Genomic DNA, 16,847 nt, shown 5'->3' on the forward strand with positions numbered 1-16,847 from the left:
CTTCATATAGGAGGAACGTCTATGATTTATAAACTAGAAAACTATGAGAGTTGAAGTGTTTTACATTGATTAGCCATGGTATTAATCGCAATCCGACTTGAAGAGAAAAGACTCTAGCTACACAATTGATTTAGGTTCTGTGAAAATATTTAAGAGAAAGAAGTTTGCTGGAAAATATAAAACGCAAAATCCTAATGAAACACACAAGTATCAGTCTGCCAAAATATTGAGAAGGTTGCATCAAATGAGTAATCTCTAGCACTCACCTTCAAGCAGAAGTTTTAGCTCTGGTTGTAGTTGGTCAGACATCTTGGTTTGTTTATCCCGCACAGAGATTACTAAAAGAAATGTCAATATATAAAGTTTTCTTGCTTCAGTAAAACTGTTTATGAAAAACTCCAGACTAGTAAACCAGTCAAGTGATTGTTTCTGAAAGCCACTAGCCAGGGATTGATCACAGATTAGGCAAATAGTATGTTTACATTTGATGAGCAGCCAATGCATTAAAATATGGTGTTTTATCCTTCCCAAGTTGACCATAACTAAAAAAGATTATAGTAAAAAGTTTCTGTCGTTTGTTAACACAGGAGTTTTTTTAAAGTTTTTACAAATCTATGTATATAAATCTCAAGTCTTTCATTCGGTGTGTCCAGATATAGCTATTAAAATCTAGGAATGAAAGAGGCGGTTTGTGCTGGATTTGATTTTGGAAGCTCTCATTCACCAGGCTATATATCCTTTCCGATTGAGCTACGCAAGATGCATCCATTCTTTAAGCAATATGAGTTGTTATGTCAGCTAAAATACGCATATATATAGCACTCTGGATTATGCAATGCTCTAAAGCTTGCTCTCACTGCTCTTATTAGTAGGTTTAGCAATACTAGCTTACTCAAACTAGTCATTGACAATGTGCCAGTTTAATGGCAAGTGGCAGGCAACTACATTAACTGCCACTGTTTATAAGCTGATTTTCAATACCTGTGCAACGCCGGCCATTCCGCTACTTCATATGTAGTCCTGGCTCAGTAGTTATGGCTATACCCAATCTCTCCATGAATTTACCAACAACAAAGTACATGGATGTATATCCCCAACGCTTGTCAAAGAGTTTTCATTTGTTATATTTTATTGTTTAATTGTATTACACAGTTTAGACAGTCTTCTATACATGTAATATTATATGGAAGACTGTTTAAACAATTCTTGTGATCTTAGGTATATGATGACAAGCAGCATAACATAGATGTAGTTTTAAAAATACATGACGCCCCCGCAAAATATAATACAATATTTAGCAAAACTTGTCTGGACTGTCTCAGTTTAAAGTTTTCAGTGTTATATATGGAGGCAATCAAACCAATTTTAAAGAGAAGTGTGAAAATTATAGAATTTATTCAAAAACTGTTGTATGATAGGACCAAACTAAGAGTCAGTTTCAACTAGGTTTTATGTAGCTTATTGCATTGACCTTTTATAATAGCTTAAAAATCTTTATAACAATAAGTATGTCAACACAGTAAACTCTGGGTTACGGCATCCCTGCCTCACACCATTTTCCCATCATATGACATCAACAAAATTCTCTTCGACATTCAAATTTTAACAGCATTGCTCGATCTTTCTTGTCGAATTAATTTGAAAAATGTTTGGATAAGGTGGGCTAAAAGTTATAGTGAAAGCGAAGAAAAAAGCGCCAAGCCGGAAGCAAATACTTAATAAACAGATAAAACGATGACAGAACTAAAGTTAGGTTTAGTAAAATATTAAAGCTTCTCTTTAAGTGTGTGTTTAGTAAGCTAAATTTATTTAAGTTAAATTCAAAGGTTGTGTTACGTAGCATCAGAAAAATTTAGTGTACTAAAATCGTTGCTGTCATTGCGGTCTCTCTCACCCCACCATTAGCCACTGCTATCTGTCTCGAAGGTAAGAACTACATACAGTATTGTACATAGTAATGTTACATTCTATAACATTAGCAACTACAGTTACCAGACTTACCATGCTATTCTATTGATAATTCTCGATATGCACAGTATGCATACAAAATGTTGGTGCTTTCACCAGGAGGAGGGGAGTGTTGGCATTAGATAATTACTATGGGTCCCTATTCTATACTATGGGTCCCTGTTCTATATGACATCTTCGCCTTACGATCCCAACACCAGAATGAATTTACCGGTATGTCACATGGCGGGTCCACCATATATAAAAATAAGGATGCATATCTGTCGATGATTCTTTTATAGACTTAGAAAAACATTTAGCTAAATATATAGGATCCTAGTAGGACTTCCCAGTAGGTTTGGAATGACTTATTGCATCCAGGTTTACCCTGAACCTCTGGTTAGTAGCTAGAAGTGAGAAAGGTAAACATGTACAGCCTCTTGCCCCAATACTTAAATATTTCCTAGCAACATGAACATACACAACAAACTGACACATAAGTGGAGCTCATGACATGTTATGAAACTGTTGCAGTTTTCACTGCCTATTTTTCTTGACAATATAATTATGGTGTAAATAATAAGCTGCGCTGCACAGAATATGTAGTTTAGAGACTTGTAGTAACTCACTCGATGACTCTTCTCAATAATGTGTCACATTCATCTAAACCAACGTTCAGTACTTTAATACCGATTTAAAAGCCAGTGGAACATTTAAATTACGGAGGCAACCTAGGCCAAAATCTTTAGTGGTGATAATAAATGTATCAAATGCATATGACAGATAGTTTATATTGCAAAGTGTAACATGATTTTGTCTACAGGGACATCTGCTTATACATCTAGCTGACTACCAAAGTATAGAAAAAGTATATCATTATTTATATTTTTGTAGTACAGTAGACGCTCCTATAACGTAAATAATCCATTCCAGGAACGTTTACGTTATAGAGAATTTACGTTATAAGAACAGTAAAATACATGTAAATTGCTTAATCTGTGCCAAGATCTTTCAAAACTCACCTCTTTGGCCATGCAAAAAGGAAAAACTTAACTCTCTTAATTTGCGGGCTGTATCGTAACTGCAGAATTATTAGTTTGCATCGTCAACTTTTTTCCTTTTTTCATCAATCTCACTGGTTTTATAGACCATGATTGCGATAAACGTACAAGCTGATAGAGACTGCACATTTTTGTCGTTCATTTACAACGATTTGCTTATTTTTCTAAACAGCAAAGTTTATTCTGCAAAATAAAGCTAATAACAAATATTTTGTACACCTAAAATAAAGCAAATCAACAAAATCTTTCTACTAAAATAGTAGTTCTACCTGTTCGTTGTCTATCACTATCCAGGGTTATGATAAAGATAATTTTTGACGACACTCCAACTCGTGGCATTGAGACTAGTAGATCAAAGCTGTAACACCTGTATGAATCGATCGCCTTTGTATTTATGAACAATTGCGCAGCTATCCTATTCGTCTTTCTGTCGGCACATTTAACGATCTATTACGACGAACTAGAATGTCGTGAAAGTTATATACAATAGATATAACGCTAAATGTGCAGCGTTTTTTCTTCTGCAAGAGTGGCAAGATAAACTAACATTCAAGTCGACTTTGAGAACTCACCTGACTTGATGTTTTACGTTATATGAAATTTTTACGTAGTACGAAACAAAACCTCCACAAAATTTTTTTACATTATTTGGAATTTACGTTATAGGAGGTATATGTTATAGGAGCGTCTACTGTATAGGGAATGATATACTATCTCTATGGCTACCACTGAACATTAGGCCCTGAACAAAAACTGGGTTGCCTTGAAAAGGGCCAATGAGAGAGTTGAGTAGAAAAGCCTAGAAAGCTACTTATCTTCAGCTGAAAAGAAGAGGATTGTAGGAAGCCAAAAGTGCTGAGTAGATACTAGGACTCAAGAACCAGATTGAATGGTAGCGTCACACTCTTATGTTAAATACTTTGTGTAGGTTAACAAAAAAAGTACACATGTTGCAAAGACTGTACTCAAAGGCCGGGTACCTTTGAAATACACACAGGGCATCTCAAAAACTATGATTTTTCCATCAAATGTTTATTTCAACCTTGGTTTATTCCCTTTCAATTTTATTCTATGGTAGCACAGCAGTCAATCAAACAAACCGGGTATGAAATAATTTGTCTAGAACCAAAATTTGCAGGAGTTTCAATGTAGCCAGTTGGAACAAATTTTATTTTTATTGGTAATTACAAAATTTTCTAGGGCTGCAGAATAGAAAAACAGCCGGACTTATTTCTTCCCTCTTCTTCAAAGTAAAGTTCACTTCTGTATTCGAATGGGTTGTAAGAAAGTATGTTTCTTCAGATCTTTTGCCTTCAATTAATACTCAAAAGTTAGCAAATCGTGTGCTTCCTGTAGACAATCAAATGTAGTGGTATCAATTTTTCAATTTAAAAATAGAACCTCCAACTCCCATGAGTAATTAGAAGCCCAAAGTTAACTAGCTTTAGGAATTAGAGCTACTAAAAAATGGATGGCAAAATAGGATGATCTGGAAGCCTTTTTGTGTAAAATCGTTATGCCATATCAATTACAGTGCAAAGCCTCGAAGGAATGCGCAAATATGATAGAAGACAATATTTTATGCATTAGTATGTTTATAAGAGTATTTGAGAAGTATCAATAGTAGATTTTACTAGAGTTTTATGACCTACTTTTTAAAAACTGACTGCATTTTAAAATTGCTGTGATTCCATGATTGCAACTAGTAGAGTTTAAATTTTCACACTGCGTAGTAAATTCACATGGACCATAAAAATACTACTAAATCTTTTGAAGTTACATTTTATTTTTCATGATTCATTATAATCCCATAGAAGACTGCAGTAAAACTTGTTTACAATTACTTTAGATACTTTAATACTTAATATAAACTCAAAAGGAAACTCAAATTTTACATAACAATATTTGGCAAATGTAAGATAAAATTAAATCAAGAACCGGTTACCTTTGTCAATATAAATAGATTTCATACATACACATCACCAATGGCACATCACTCATCCCAAATAGATTATGAAAACATCCGTAAGCAATTAACTTCTTCACACTCATTCTTTCTGAGCCACAAAAGTCATCCACACTAGGATGTGTCAACATGTTTTAACCAAAGTCAGCAATAATAGCATTTTCTATCGCGCCATGCCAGTTAACGATCGAATGATAATAACCCACAGAACTTTTACCTAGGCAGTTGCTGTACAGTAGCACAATCTACAAGATGTAAAATTATAGTCTAACCTGAGCAAAGCTATACAAGCCTTAACATACTCTTAATCAGGATTGTGGGAACGAAGGCAAAGTCAGTTTATCAAAGTAATACTGAATTATTATAAAATTGCAATATTTGCTTCACTATTATTGTTTTTGTTAAGATTTGCTATGTTTTAATCACTATCTGTAACTAGTAATGTGGACACACACTCATGAATTTATAATCTTTTAGATTTCACGGTGTGGTGAGGTATAACGAGAATCAACTTGTCAATAAACTTCTAAACGGCTCACTACATCAGTGCATCTTAATCTAACTCTCACAATCCGGTGTTTTTAGAGTTTTCTCAAAACTCTACAGCAAATATAAAAATTAAAATACTAGAACAGCCAAAAATTGAAATAGCATCAGACCTAAAAGCACCACCAACAACTGCGATTACGTAGCTTTGAAGCAATACTAGCTAAGATGACAAAACTTGAAGCCTCCTAATCTGGCAGCTGATGGTTGTTGTATCTTTTCTTCAAAATGTCACTTGTGCTTTGCTTTCTACTGCGATAAGCACTGGTTCCTCAGAGTAATTTAGGCCTGTTTTTCTTAGACCTTTTTTATGCCCCTCTGTCTTTCTTTTGCTTTTGAGCTTGGGTTTTTGGGGTAGCTTTTGAGTAATCAAATGTGCTCTGGTTGACAGTCTTTTCTAAAGGTTCGATGCAGAATTCTAAGTGAGCTGCTACCCAAATCATTGTCAAGGAGAATATTGTTGTGTAGTAAGAAAAACGCAAAAATACAAAATTCAGATGTAATTTTTTTTGAGAACATGCTACTGGAGATGCAATGATAGTAAGCGCAACTATGCTGTATATTATCAGATTTCTGCAGATTGAACAAAGCTGCCAGCTTTAGAAAGCATCAAAGAATGCCAGTTTAAATGAAAACTAGACAGAGAAATAGAGACACTGCAATCAGTGTGAACGATGGAGAGAAAAGATGACTATCACCATAGCATCATCTTGAGCCACTGAGATTGGTTCGATATAGATTGAGTGTCATGATTATCAATTACTAGCAGCACTAGGCCCCCTTAGTAGCTTCAGAATAACATATGAAGTGATACAACTGGCATGAACATGTCTCTTTTTCCATTCCCTTAGATTTGCAACACTAACTGGTCTAACTGGAGAGTCAATTAGAATGAACTCTCGAACAATCACCTGAGAAATATTACATGTGGTGAAACCAAAATTTCCTATGCTGATGTAATTATGGTATTGCATGGTAATGCATAACTCTTACTGTTGAAATAATTAGGCCAACTCATTTGGCAGCTTTTTCATTATTATTTTGGGAGGGTTGTCGGCATAAGAAATTGCAAGTTTATCCATATTCCAAATAGCATTCTTGACAAATCTATGCTTCTTATAGACCTTTCTTCAAGTTGTTGTGAACTACGTCTAAGTTGGTCTGTTGAAGCTCGTTGCTTCATCAAAACTTATTATTTCTTAAGCAGTTTCTTATTGCAGCTGCTGCATATTGAGAGATCTCAAACTGATTGCAGGTTCTGGGCTTGAACTTGAACTGATGAAACTAGAAGTAAGAAAGACTAATGAGCTACATAAAAATGCAAGAACATCGAAACATGATTCCATGAAGTGATAGTGAATACAAAACAGCAGATTTGCAGAATAATCTTTGACATAATAATCTGTATGGTCAGTATATTGTGGCTTGCTTTTTTGAGAATAATCAACAGGAAGTTAAAGGCAATAGCCAGAACCAGACTCTTAAAGCTTTGTGACCCTCAAGATGGTGACCCTGAAAAGGACCATTGGGAGAATGCCTACATGGTGCTACAGACTGTAGTCCAAGTCGACGATCTTTAATAAAGCCATCGGCTACACAACAACAGAGGCCTGTCCAGCTCATGCTCGAGCCTCTGTCTCTTTGCCGGCTGCTACAAAGTTGCCATTGAGACGGTGAGTGAACTGGTGATGGCAAGGGTCCCATCTCTGGCTGCAGTACTTGATTGGTGACGCGTCTGCAAAGACCGGCTGTGAATGCTCCAATAGCGTGTGGTCCAGCTTTCTTTCCCTCCAGCCTGGTCCATCTTTGGTCCAACTCTACCAAGCCAAATTTCTTTTCCTCCATCCTAGTCCATCTTTGGTCCAACTCTACCAGGCCAGCGTTTTCCCTTCAGCCTGGTCCGTCTTTAGTCCAACTCTACTACCAGACCTGTTTTAGGCCAAATACAGCCAGTCCAGTCTTCCGTCTTACGCTGCCGGGTTAGTCTTCAGTCTAATTAATAAAATATTTCCAATTCACCACTCAGCTTTTATGCTGGCCCTTGTTTGCGTAAAATCAACTATCATAGAACTTATAAGGGGTTGTGATTATACCTTTGATAGAATTATATATATATTTACCTCAAATGCGTTAACGAGCCAAACTACGCATGGTCAGCGTGTGCCACCATACCTAGACGTACACAAACTTTTATTATTAAAATATTAAAAGTAGAGTAACATCCTTTTATACTTATGGTTTATGCCTACATGATATTTGAGTAGTGTATTGAGATGGCTCTTTATCCCAATTTCCACACTACCAACGCTTTCTCTACTAAGCCTAATGTCAGTAATCTGAACCTGGCCGCAGTTTATACTAACAGTAGTGTAAAAAAGATATTCAAACAAAAACATTAATGTCTGATGTAACAAAAACGCTATCATTGAAGCACACACAATAACAAAACAATGGCAACGAGTAAATACTATGTACTTTGTGACGTAGTGTAAATAGTCTTTAAAAGATTTCTCTCAACTTTTTATAGCTGTATTTGCAGCTGCTCTAACTGAACTGCGTGCCAACAAGTTAATCCAATCAGCCACTCAATACATATACCTTCAAAACACTACGTATTTGTCATATTCTCAATAAGTTATAGAAAAATAAGTTACGATTACTTGTATTTCAGAACTGTTAATGGTAAAAACGATTTTTCCGGTTACAACTTCCTCGTCTTCTCAAAACATATAAAACCGCAGGGCCAGGATATAGCCTAAGATGTATATAATTGTCAACTAAATTTACTCGAGTGTCCGCCTTGCGTGCCCGGCAACAAAAACTGGCTGTATAAAAAGTGAGTCATCTGCCACGCCTCTTGTGCCGACGAGCCGACGAGCCAAAAATTTACCTAAAGCAATAAAGCGTCATTTAAAATGCCGACCGCTTTCGTAAAGAATAAGCCGACCTTGCTGAAAAAGAAACATACAAACCAACTGTTAAACAATGGCTTTTTGTTAATCAGCTAAATATCCGTTGTCAAACAAAAGTAAGCTTTGCAAATTTTAATGAAAAAGTGTCCATACTTATAATTCTCGTAACTACATTATCGATAATGCAAACTATTCTTAGTCTGATGCACACGATCGGCAATCATTTGGCGTGATCACGAACGTGACTGTTGACGTTAACAACAAGGCACGCTTGACTTAATTCTGGTGCTTCCCGAGTGCAGATTGTGCATACGTGCAGTACTAGCCAAATCAATGAAAGTTGCATCAAACACAGGAAGCTTTTATTTCGACTAAAATTTTGTGGAACCAACGTGAAAGCCATGGCCGTTACAGGAAGATATTTGTAAGTATGATTACCTTAAACAGAGCTTACAGATCGTTGATACAGTCACGCTAGAATATTAAGTGAATATGAGCCTTTTTGATGTTTTCATATAGCACTACATGATTTCCTACTATGACAGGCTGTTTTAGGGTTGTTCTGCTGATGTTTTTATTCAAACCGATTATATTAAGCCTGGACACCTTATTTGCGTAGAATTGACAGAAACATTAGACACTGCCTCTTGTGTGATGCAGTTGACATATAAAGTTTTGGAGACAACTTATAGGGGGGAAGCGGACTGCATCAACAAAGGTAGAACAATTCAAGGAGTTATTGAAGGGTAAAACATAAACTAGGCTAACGGGCCTAGTTTATGTTTTACTTGAGCTATAACCAACAGTGAGAGCGGTAAGCTCAGGAGCAATGGTGAAATTGGTTGCTTATATTGCAAACTGGTAGAAAGTTTCACAGCTAGTTTTATTACATTTTTACATTTATTAACAGTTTTTACTAAATTGTACTATTCATAGCAAATTAACAGCAAGATGCCGGTCTTCATATTTTTATGGAAACCTATAGAGTACTGAGCAAATCATACAACAATATGTAAACAAACCAATGGTAAGTTTGAAATAATATTGTTGAGCATTTGTGTTTGTTCATTAATTCAGTAAACGAATTGTAAGGATTGTGATAAAAAAATTTAATTATACAGTATTTAGTTTTGTTTAATTTTGCAATCAATATGAAAGGTTGTTATAGTAGGAGCTGTGTCCCTCATTGCTAACAATGTAGAAGAGATCAGGAGAAATACAGATTTTTAACAATGGTTCCACATCAATGGCCAAAAGAGCCCTGCTGACCTTGGGTCAAGAGGTAGAACCTGCAGTAAGCTGTAGAATTCTATTTGGTCCACTGGCCTTCCTTTTTTAGGCCAACTAGCCTTGAAGCCCCGCTGTTGATGAGTAACTACAATAGCCAAAAATTAGAAGACGACCCTGAAAAAAAGCCAAACAAAAGAAGACGACCCTGAGGTCAAAAGACACAACCCCGCAATGTACAATCGATTTGAAAATTTCAGCAGTTTTCTCAAGCCCTCAAGATCAATCACCTCTCTGCAGCAAATAGCTAAAAACAAAGCCTAGAAAACACAGCCGCAAGGACCATCTACAGTACAGATAGAAGCATCAAATAAATCTATCATCAAAACTACGCAACTAGCCCACTATTCACAAAAGACGCAATCTCTCATACTAATAATGGCTTACTCCGCGTTGGTAGGAGAATCAGCAGATCATCCGCACTCAGTGGAGATGAAAAACAGCCTATAATAGTCCTCAAGAACTGCCATATAAGAACACTGCTGATCAGAGCTGCTCATCAAAAAAGACACCATCTCGGCACAGCCTATTTCTTGGATGCTGTACGAAAAAGTGGCTTTTGGATGATGTGCGCAACACGAACTCCCGAAGACCTCATTAGCAGTTGTATGCTATGTTGAAGGTTGCAAAGACCGGCAGAGACATAATTGATTGTAAATCTGCCAGCTGAAAGGGTAAAAAACACATCCCATCGACAGATATCGGGGTTGATGGCATTGGTCCCATTTCTGTAAAAGTACAAAGGACAGAGCTAAAGCGATGGGGTGAGCTGTTTGCAAGGCTATATTCGAGGGCCGTATACATCAAGGTGATAGACAGTCTTTTTACTGTTGCATTTATGAATGTGCTCGGTTGTTTTATGACCACAATACTCTATGATATTAGTACCAATTTTGTTTTTAAAACAATTGAAATTCAAAAGTAACTGGAAATACTGACAGATAAGAAAATAAAAGAATACATGAGACAGCCTCATATAGAATTAAAATATGATCGCAACCACAGCAAGTCACCAAGGAAAGATGTGGGAATTGCATATTATGAGCATTCACTCTGTACTAAATGAGATTTCTAACAAATATTTTGGATAAATGGACACGAGTCTGCTAAGAACTGCCCTGTACGAAGCAAGTGCCACTATCAACAGTAGACTAATAAAAGCAGTCTGTTGTCAGTCCAATGATCCAGATGACTCAATCATCACTCCTAATGACTTAGTGGCACAAAAGCCATCACAAGTTGTTTCACCACTAGGAAAGTTCAACACAGCAGCGTAACACAACACCTACAACAGAGCCCGAACGGACAGAATAGAATCTATTGCTAATGAGTTCTTGCGTATCTGGAAAACAAAACAATTATTTATCATTACACAAAAATGAAAATGGACGGCTCTGAAAGAGACTCTTGGAGAGGGGGAATATAGTTTTGCTCGCAGGCTGCGACAAACCAGAAAAGCAGTAGCAGATAGCGGTGGTGGAAAAAACCTATCTAAGCACTTGGCCATTGTTTAAAACCATTGTTTATAAAGTCGTCATAAGATTGAGTAACTAATACTTTGACCGAAAGGAGGTACCACTTACCACGGCAACAACTGTAAACATACCTGTGTAGTAGCTTGTGCTTTTGCGAAAAAGACCTGAGATTCAACCACTTACTTCAGAAATATAACTTTTGTTCCCTTTTATAGATGTTTACTGTTATCTAGTTTTTTTATCAACAAATTATACTTGGTATTTTAATCAGTAATTAAACTAGTAATTTGTTGTATTATTCTTTTTATTTAGTGTAGTTTCGTGTTAATTCGGAGATGTGCTGTTCAATGGATTTGCTAAAGACGGCATTTCATTCATGTTCACATATATGCTATTGCAATCTTTTGGGGGGTGTACGATACTAACTTATAGTAATGGCAATGATTGGTAATTTATTGAATGCGATACGATCAACAGTTCAATGATTAGTTCGAAAATGGCAATTGGTGACAAGGTTTAAATAATAAAAATCATGGTTGGCATTTAATTTGGTGGCTGTAGTTGACTGTCTTCCTACGTCTGACAATGGATATACCTTTGTGGAACTTTATGTTGCATAAATACCTGAAATGTTTAGTCATGCAATACCAGATGTAAATCATCATACAGACATTGAAAAACAAAGTCCGTTTATAATAGATCATATTTAAGTTTCTCTTGTCACAAGTATTTATTGTATTTGCCAGTATTTACGCAGGTATCCAATGTAGCTAGCCAGCCTTGTGGGTTAATCTGGCCCGCATCTTGATATACATATATATAAATGATTATTGAACTCAGCAAATTCTATGGAAAGATATTTCCAATAATATGAAAACTTTAGTAGGAGACTTATTACATTATGTTGCTGTCTATCTATACTGCAAAAAACAGCAATGGCTTCAAAAAAGTTAGTCTGGTCAACAATGTACATTGTACCTGAAGTCTGTGTGATCCGAAGTGTATGAGGGTCATTATTCTAAGATCATCTAAGTATAATGTCAATTTTACTTTTCATATTAATGCCTTTATCTACTCTCAATTTTCTTTCGATATATATTTATTTTCTCAGAGGTTTTTTGGCTTCGCTCTGTCATACACCTGTTTTGCGTGTAACATGTGTCATGGGAAAAAGTTAGCGTACTGCTAATGACTTTTTTTTAATGAAAAACATAACTTAACTTCGTTTTTAGGTTATAAAGTATTTTGGAGTTAACCGATAGCCATCATTCATTCATAGTGTTAATCAAAAAACATATTTCTAATCACCAAAAATTAGTAAGAATAGACAACCACGCTGCCATAACAGAAAACAAGCTAAAGCATGTCAGCCAACAGTGCGTAACCTTTACAATAACACTAGTTAGCTGTATGACTTTTACTTACTTTATCTCAAGTTACTATTGGCTCATGCCATACGAGATCTTTATAAGTAGTGAGTGACATGGTCGGAGATCTGCTAGTTGGGGTGTCTTGATCATTCCTTGTAGCAACCTTAATGATAACAGGTCGCCGTTTCTGTGAACAATATATATTTTCATATCTATTGTACTGGGTGACCTAATCAAGCATTCATTTTTGGTGATATTGTTGCACACAATCATTTAGAAAGAACATGCAAGCCTAAAGGTGAAAACACACTAGGCGATATTCAGCGCGATATTGCACAGCGTGGCGCTAATCTGCGCTAGAACAAGCTCATGCAGAGCGATAACGCTAGACATTCTCTATCACAACTTGAAAACCAACATTTAGAGTCAATCGTTGCGCAGATTGACCGTCTTGAGAATGGTAAATATTGAATATAATTAAAAAAAATTACTAAAAAGTAAACTATATTTAAAGTTTAGAAAATATCACAGTTAAAAATAAAGAGTCGTATTTTTTTATGCTTTAATGTAGTGTACAATCTGTGAAAGTGAGATAGGCCTAATAACAAAAGCAAAAGTTGTTTACGTCGTTGCCAAGACGGCGCCATATTGACTTACCTAAATTTATTAACAACTCCGAAGAAAATGATATGGAATTGTATTGGCAGTTTGTGAGCGTGCCCACGTTATCGTTTGCTGGTGAATCGCTCAAGTGTGTTTAGGCACACGCCAGCGAAATCTCCGCGCTCCTCATGGCGCATGCGATAAAATTGCCTAGTGTGTTTGTACCTTAAAGATAAGCTGCAGTTCCCATTGGGAGACTCCAACTGCTGTCCCTGACTGTTTGGCACCATTTGTTTGACTTTATACTGTTATGGTTACCGGGTACAAATTAATAAAGATAACTCTTTTAGTATTTTAGAACAAGACGAGAATATGTTTTTGTTTTCTTTTAGATTTACTCAGCCTGAGACACTTCTCGCCATCATTACAGTTGTGGTGATGTATTTCCTGTCCCACCTCGATTCTGCCTCTATGAATGATGTTATTCTTCGATTCGTTCACTTAACCTCATTTTCTCTTTATGTTGGGATGTCCTTTTGGATGACATTTGTGGCAGGTGAGTCAGCTAGCCTACATGATTGCAAAGGTTACCCACAATTCCAAGCAGGGTAGCAGGCTTAATCGTAATCGGCAAGTTCCAATGTTTCTTATAATTGTTCAAACCTATTGTTCTATGTGTACTAACAATGACTACATAGACAGCCAGTTGATGCTAAGTGTAGTTCTCAGTGGTGACTCTTTCTTTACTTATGACTCAATACAGAATGTAAAACCTTAATTTATTCTCTGACGCACTATGTTCTGTTCTTTTCAATCATTCATACCATCTTTTGTAAATATTATTCAAGTGATGCAGTACTGTTTAGCTTAAGCATCAGTTATTTTTGGTTAGTTACTTTTCATTTCCATGAAGTTGTCTGATAGCGCTAATAACTTTTTTTTGTTAAATTTTATTAGATAAAGCTCTCTACGGCGTTTGGTGATATTCTGTAAAACCTCTAATTTAATGCCATCTTTATTTGAACGGCACCTCGTCTTGACCGCCGCTTTGACGTTCTTTGATGTTTACGAACCCATAATAGCAAGGGATCAGTAGAAGCATCCTCAAAATCGTACTAATAATGATTAATTTACATTAATAACAATTAATTCTTTCATTGTTTCTGTTTGTATCGAAGTCTCTTTTACAACATCTAAGCTTTTCGTTTTTTAAATTAAAATCTTGAAAGCGACCCAAAGAAATAATTAATACCTGTATCAGGCTAATAGTAGTTCCTTGTTTTACGTAGTTTTTATACTTGGACGTATGCGAAAAACGGTTTACATTTACGATGGTATAGGAATGATTAGTTGCAGGCTAAAAGTTGTGCTTAGTGCCCATTCAGCTCAAAGTTTATCATTATTTTTGCGAAAGGCAATTCATGAAAGTTTTGCTCTGGTAAAAAAATTGTTTGGACACTGATATTGACTAGTTCAGCAGTGCAGAAGAATAGTTGAGGTCAGAAGACATTGTGGAAGATATTGAACAACTAGAAGGCATTCGTTCCATCAAATGCAACAATCAAACTGCAACTATGCGAGCAAATGATGCAAAAAATTTTGTTTCAAAATTATTAATTTTTGTGTCTGCATGTAATATAAGTATGGTTCGTTTACGTCACTTGTTCTTGAATATATCTTTGTAACATTTGATCAATTATCATTTTATAACTCACAAATTTGCAGATTTATAGCATATTATTTGATATAGCATAGTTGCGGTCATAGATATAGTAAACCCTACTATATCTATGGTTGCGGTAATCTGATCTAACAATGGATGGACGCTCATAACTCCTCATTTATTGTACATAGAATGCCAGTTTTGGTTGCTAACTGTAGAAAACATATTAAAGAGTGCAAGGAAATTTAATGCAACATTGGTAAATATAAAATAAATACAAGCTCTCAAATTTAAAATGAAATAAAATTGCAAAGAAGGCCACAGGCTATAATATCATCGCATGTTAATTGTAAGCAATAGATATCAATTGGTAAAGATATTTCTCGGTTTCTCAATGCATATTTATTTAGAGATCTTTGAAAAGATGGAAGCAAGTTAGCAGATACATTGCATCCAAAAGGATTAATGTGGCTGCGAACGTAGGAGAGTGCAAAGTATAGGTGACATTCACTTCACCCGTAAAAGGGTTAAACTTCTCTTCCTAAATTCTGACGAACTATTTGAAAAAATACAATGCCAGCCTCTATTTGAACGTCACTTTTATTTGACTGTCACTATAATAGAGAAAGGGTTAAAAAATAGACCGCCATGGCGTTCAAATAGGAGTTTTAGGTTATGTAAGGTGCGGGCATAGACCTATCTACAAATATTCAGTATTTTAAGGCCAAAGTTTATTAATCAATTTTACCTATATTAATCACATAGAAATATATTTTATATATGAAAATTATGATAAATTGACTATACCACTTTTAACATCTTCTAATATAGGCCTAAATAGTTTTGAATAAAATAATATTTCCATATGTATATATATTAATCTATTTTTGTTAACAACCGTTAACTCAATGTGTATCTAAAGTTTTGTTATTTGCATTTAAATAATATTCGCGTCTGTTTAACTAATATCAAAATGACTGGAAATTTGATTATATTAAAGAAAAAACACCTATTTATAAGTATTGTAACAATTTTGATTATTACAAACATACTATTTTGGGTTGGAAGTTGATAAAAGAATGTAAGACATAACTAGGCAATGAGGTGTTATATGAGACTTTCTATGAAAGGTTTGTTAGGTTTGAACTTATCGCGTGAAGTTCGTGACATGAAGAGATCGAGTCTAGGATCCAGTCGTGTGAAGTATGTTGGCATACGAGATCCTTACAGGAACTTCTTGACCTTTACAGCTGGCTTAGAAACAGTCTTGACCTTGACTTAACCCCAGGCTGTAACTTTAAGCCAAATCATCCGGATAGGGTTATCCAACAAGCGTCGTTAATTTTTGTGAGATTTTAATCATTCTTGCAGGCTTCTAGTCTTATAATACGAAGGGGTATCTTTTATTAAAATATGAGCAGAAGTAGATAGATACTTTTAGTACAAAAACTACCTGATTTAGTATCGGATAATTTATAAGCAAGAGGTTTATAAAGAAATCTTAACTCTAAGATCATCTCGTTATCTTTGTTTTGCAATAGACTTGGTTCATAGTTCTATAGAAAAGTACTAAATGTATTCTGTGGAACAACAAGTCTTCGGTATGATCTCCAGTTTGAGGCAAACCAAAATAACAAAACTGAGACCATATCGCTACAGGGCTAAACCAAGAATGATTTCTGATCAGAGTGGGGAAATAAATCCCAACTATTCCCATGAGTGTTAGTCCCGGAAGTATAATTGTTTCTGTTAACTGAGCATTTTCAAGGGTAACGCTGCCAGTATCCGTCATAAGTTAACATTAGTTCTGGTATGTTCCGCTCTGGAGTTCTGGCTTTTAACATCTGATATTATTTTTAGGTTTGACTATGTTTAAAATTCTTCCCAGAAATCTCTTCAGCGCAGTCCAGTCCGTGCTCTTTGCCAAGTATGTAGCCTACTGCGTGCTCTTTTCCATCATCGCCCTTGGTTCCTACTATATGCAGGTCAAGGCTACTGAGGGATTCCTTAGCAAGGT

At 35.7% G+C, this 16,847-nt stretch overlaps 2 protein-coding genes across 5 annotated transcripts in view; one reads left to right on the plus strand and one right to left on the minus strand.

Moving 5' to 3' along the window:
• The window catches only part of LOC137388870 (src kinase-associated phosphoprotein 2-like), a 34,922-nt gene extending 26,669 nt beyond the window's left edge, over positions 1-8,253 (minus strand). For 2 of the 4 annotated variants that reach the window (XM_068075346.1, XM_068075344.1), the window contains exons 1-2: positions 8,181-8,252; positions 267-338 (exon numbers count right to left, since the gene is read on the minus strand). In XM_068075346.1, the coding sequence (XP_067931447.1) occupies positions 267-309 (43 nt within the window). In that variant the 5' untranslated portion in view covers positions 310-338; positions 8,181-8,252. Of the gene's footprint in view, positions 1-266; positions 339-8,118 lie in introns of all 4 variants that reach the window. The other 2 variants (XM_068075347.1, XM_068075345.1) reach the window with 2 other exon arrangements.
• A 469-nt stretch (positions 8,254-8,722) lies between these two features.
• LOC137387547 (transmembrane protein 205-like) overlaps positions 8,723-16,847 on the plus strand; it is a 28,055-nt gene continuing 19,930 nt past the window's right edge. The window contains exons 1-3 of the mRNA XM_068074001.1: positions 8,723-8,856; positions 13,560-13,723; positions 16,691-16,845. Of these exons, the coding sequence (XP_067930102.1) occupies positions 8,834-8,856; positions 13,560-13,723; positions 16,691-16,845 (342 nt within the window). The 5' untranslated portion in view covers positions 8,723-8,833. The remainder of the gene's footprint in view (positions 8,857-13,559; positions 13,724-16,690; positions 16,846-16,847) is intronic.

The sequence above is a fragment of the Watersipora subatra genome, chromosome 2 (genome assembly GCF_963576615.1).
Source record: "Watersipora subatra chromosome 2, tzWatSuba1.1, whole genome shotgun sequence".
NCBI lineage: Eukaryota > Metazoa > Bryozoa > Gymnolaemata > Cheilostomatida > Watersiporidae > Watersipora > Watersipora subatra.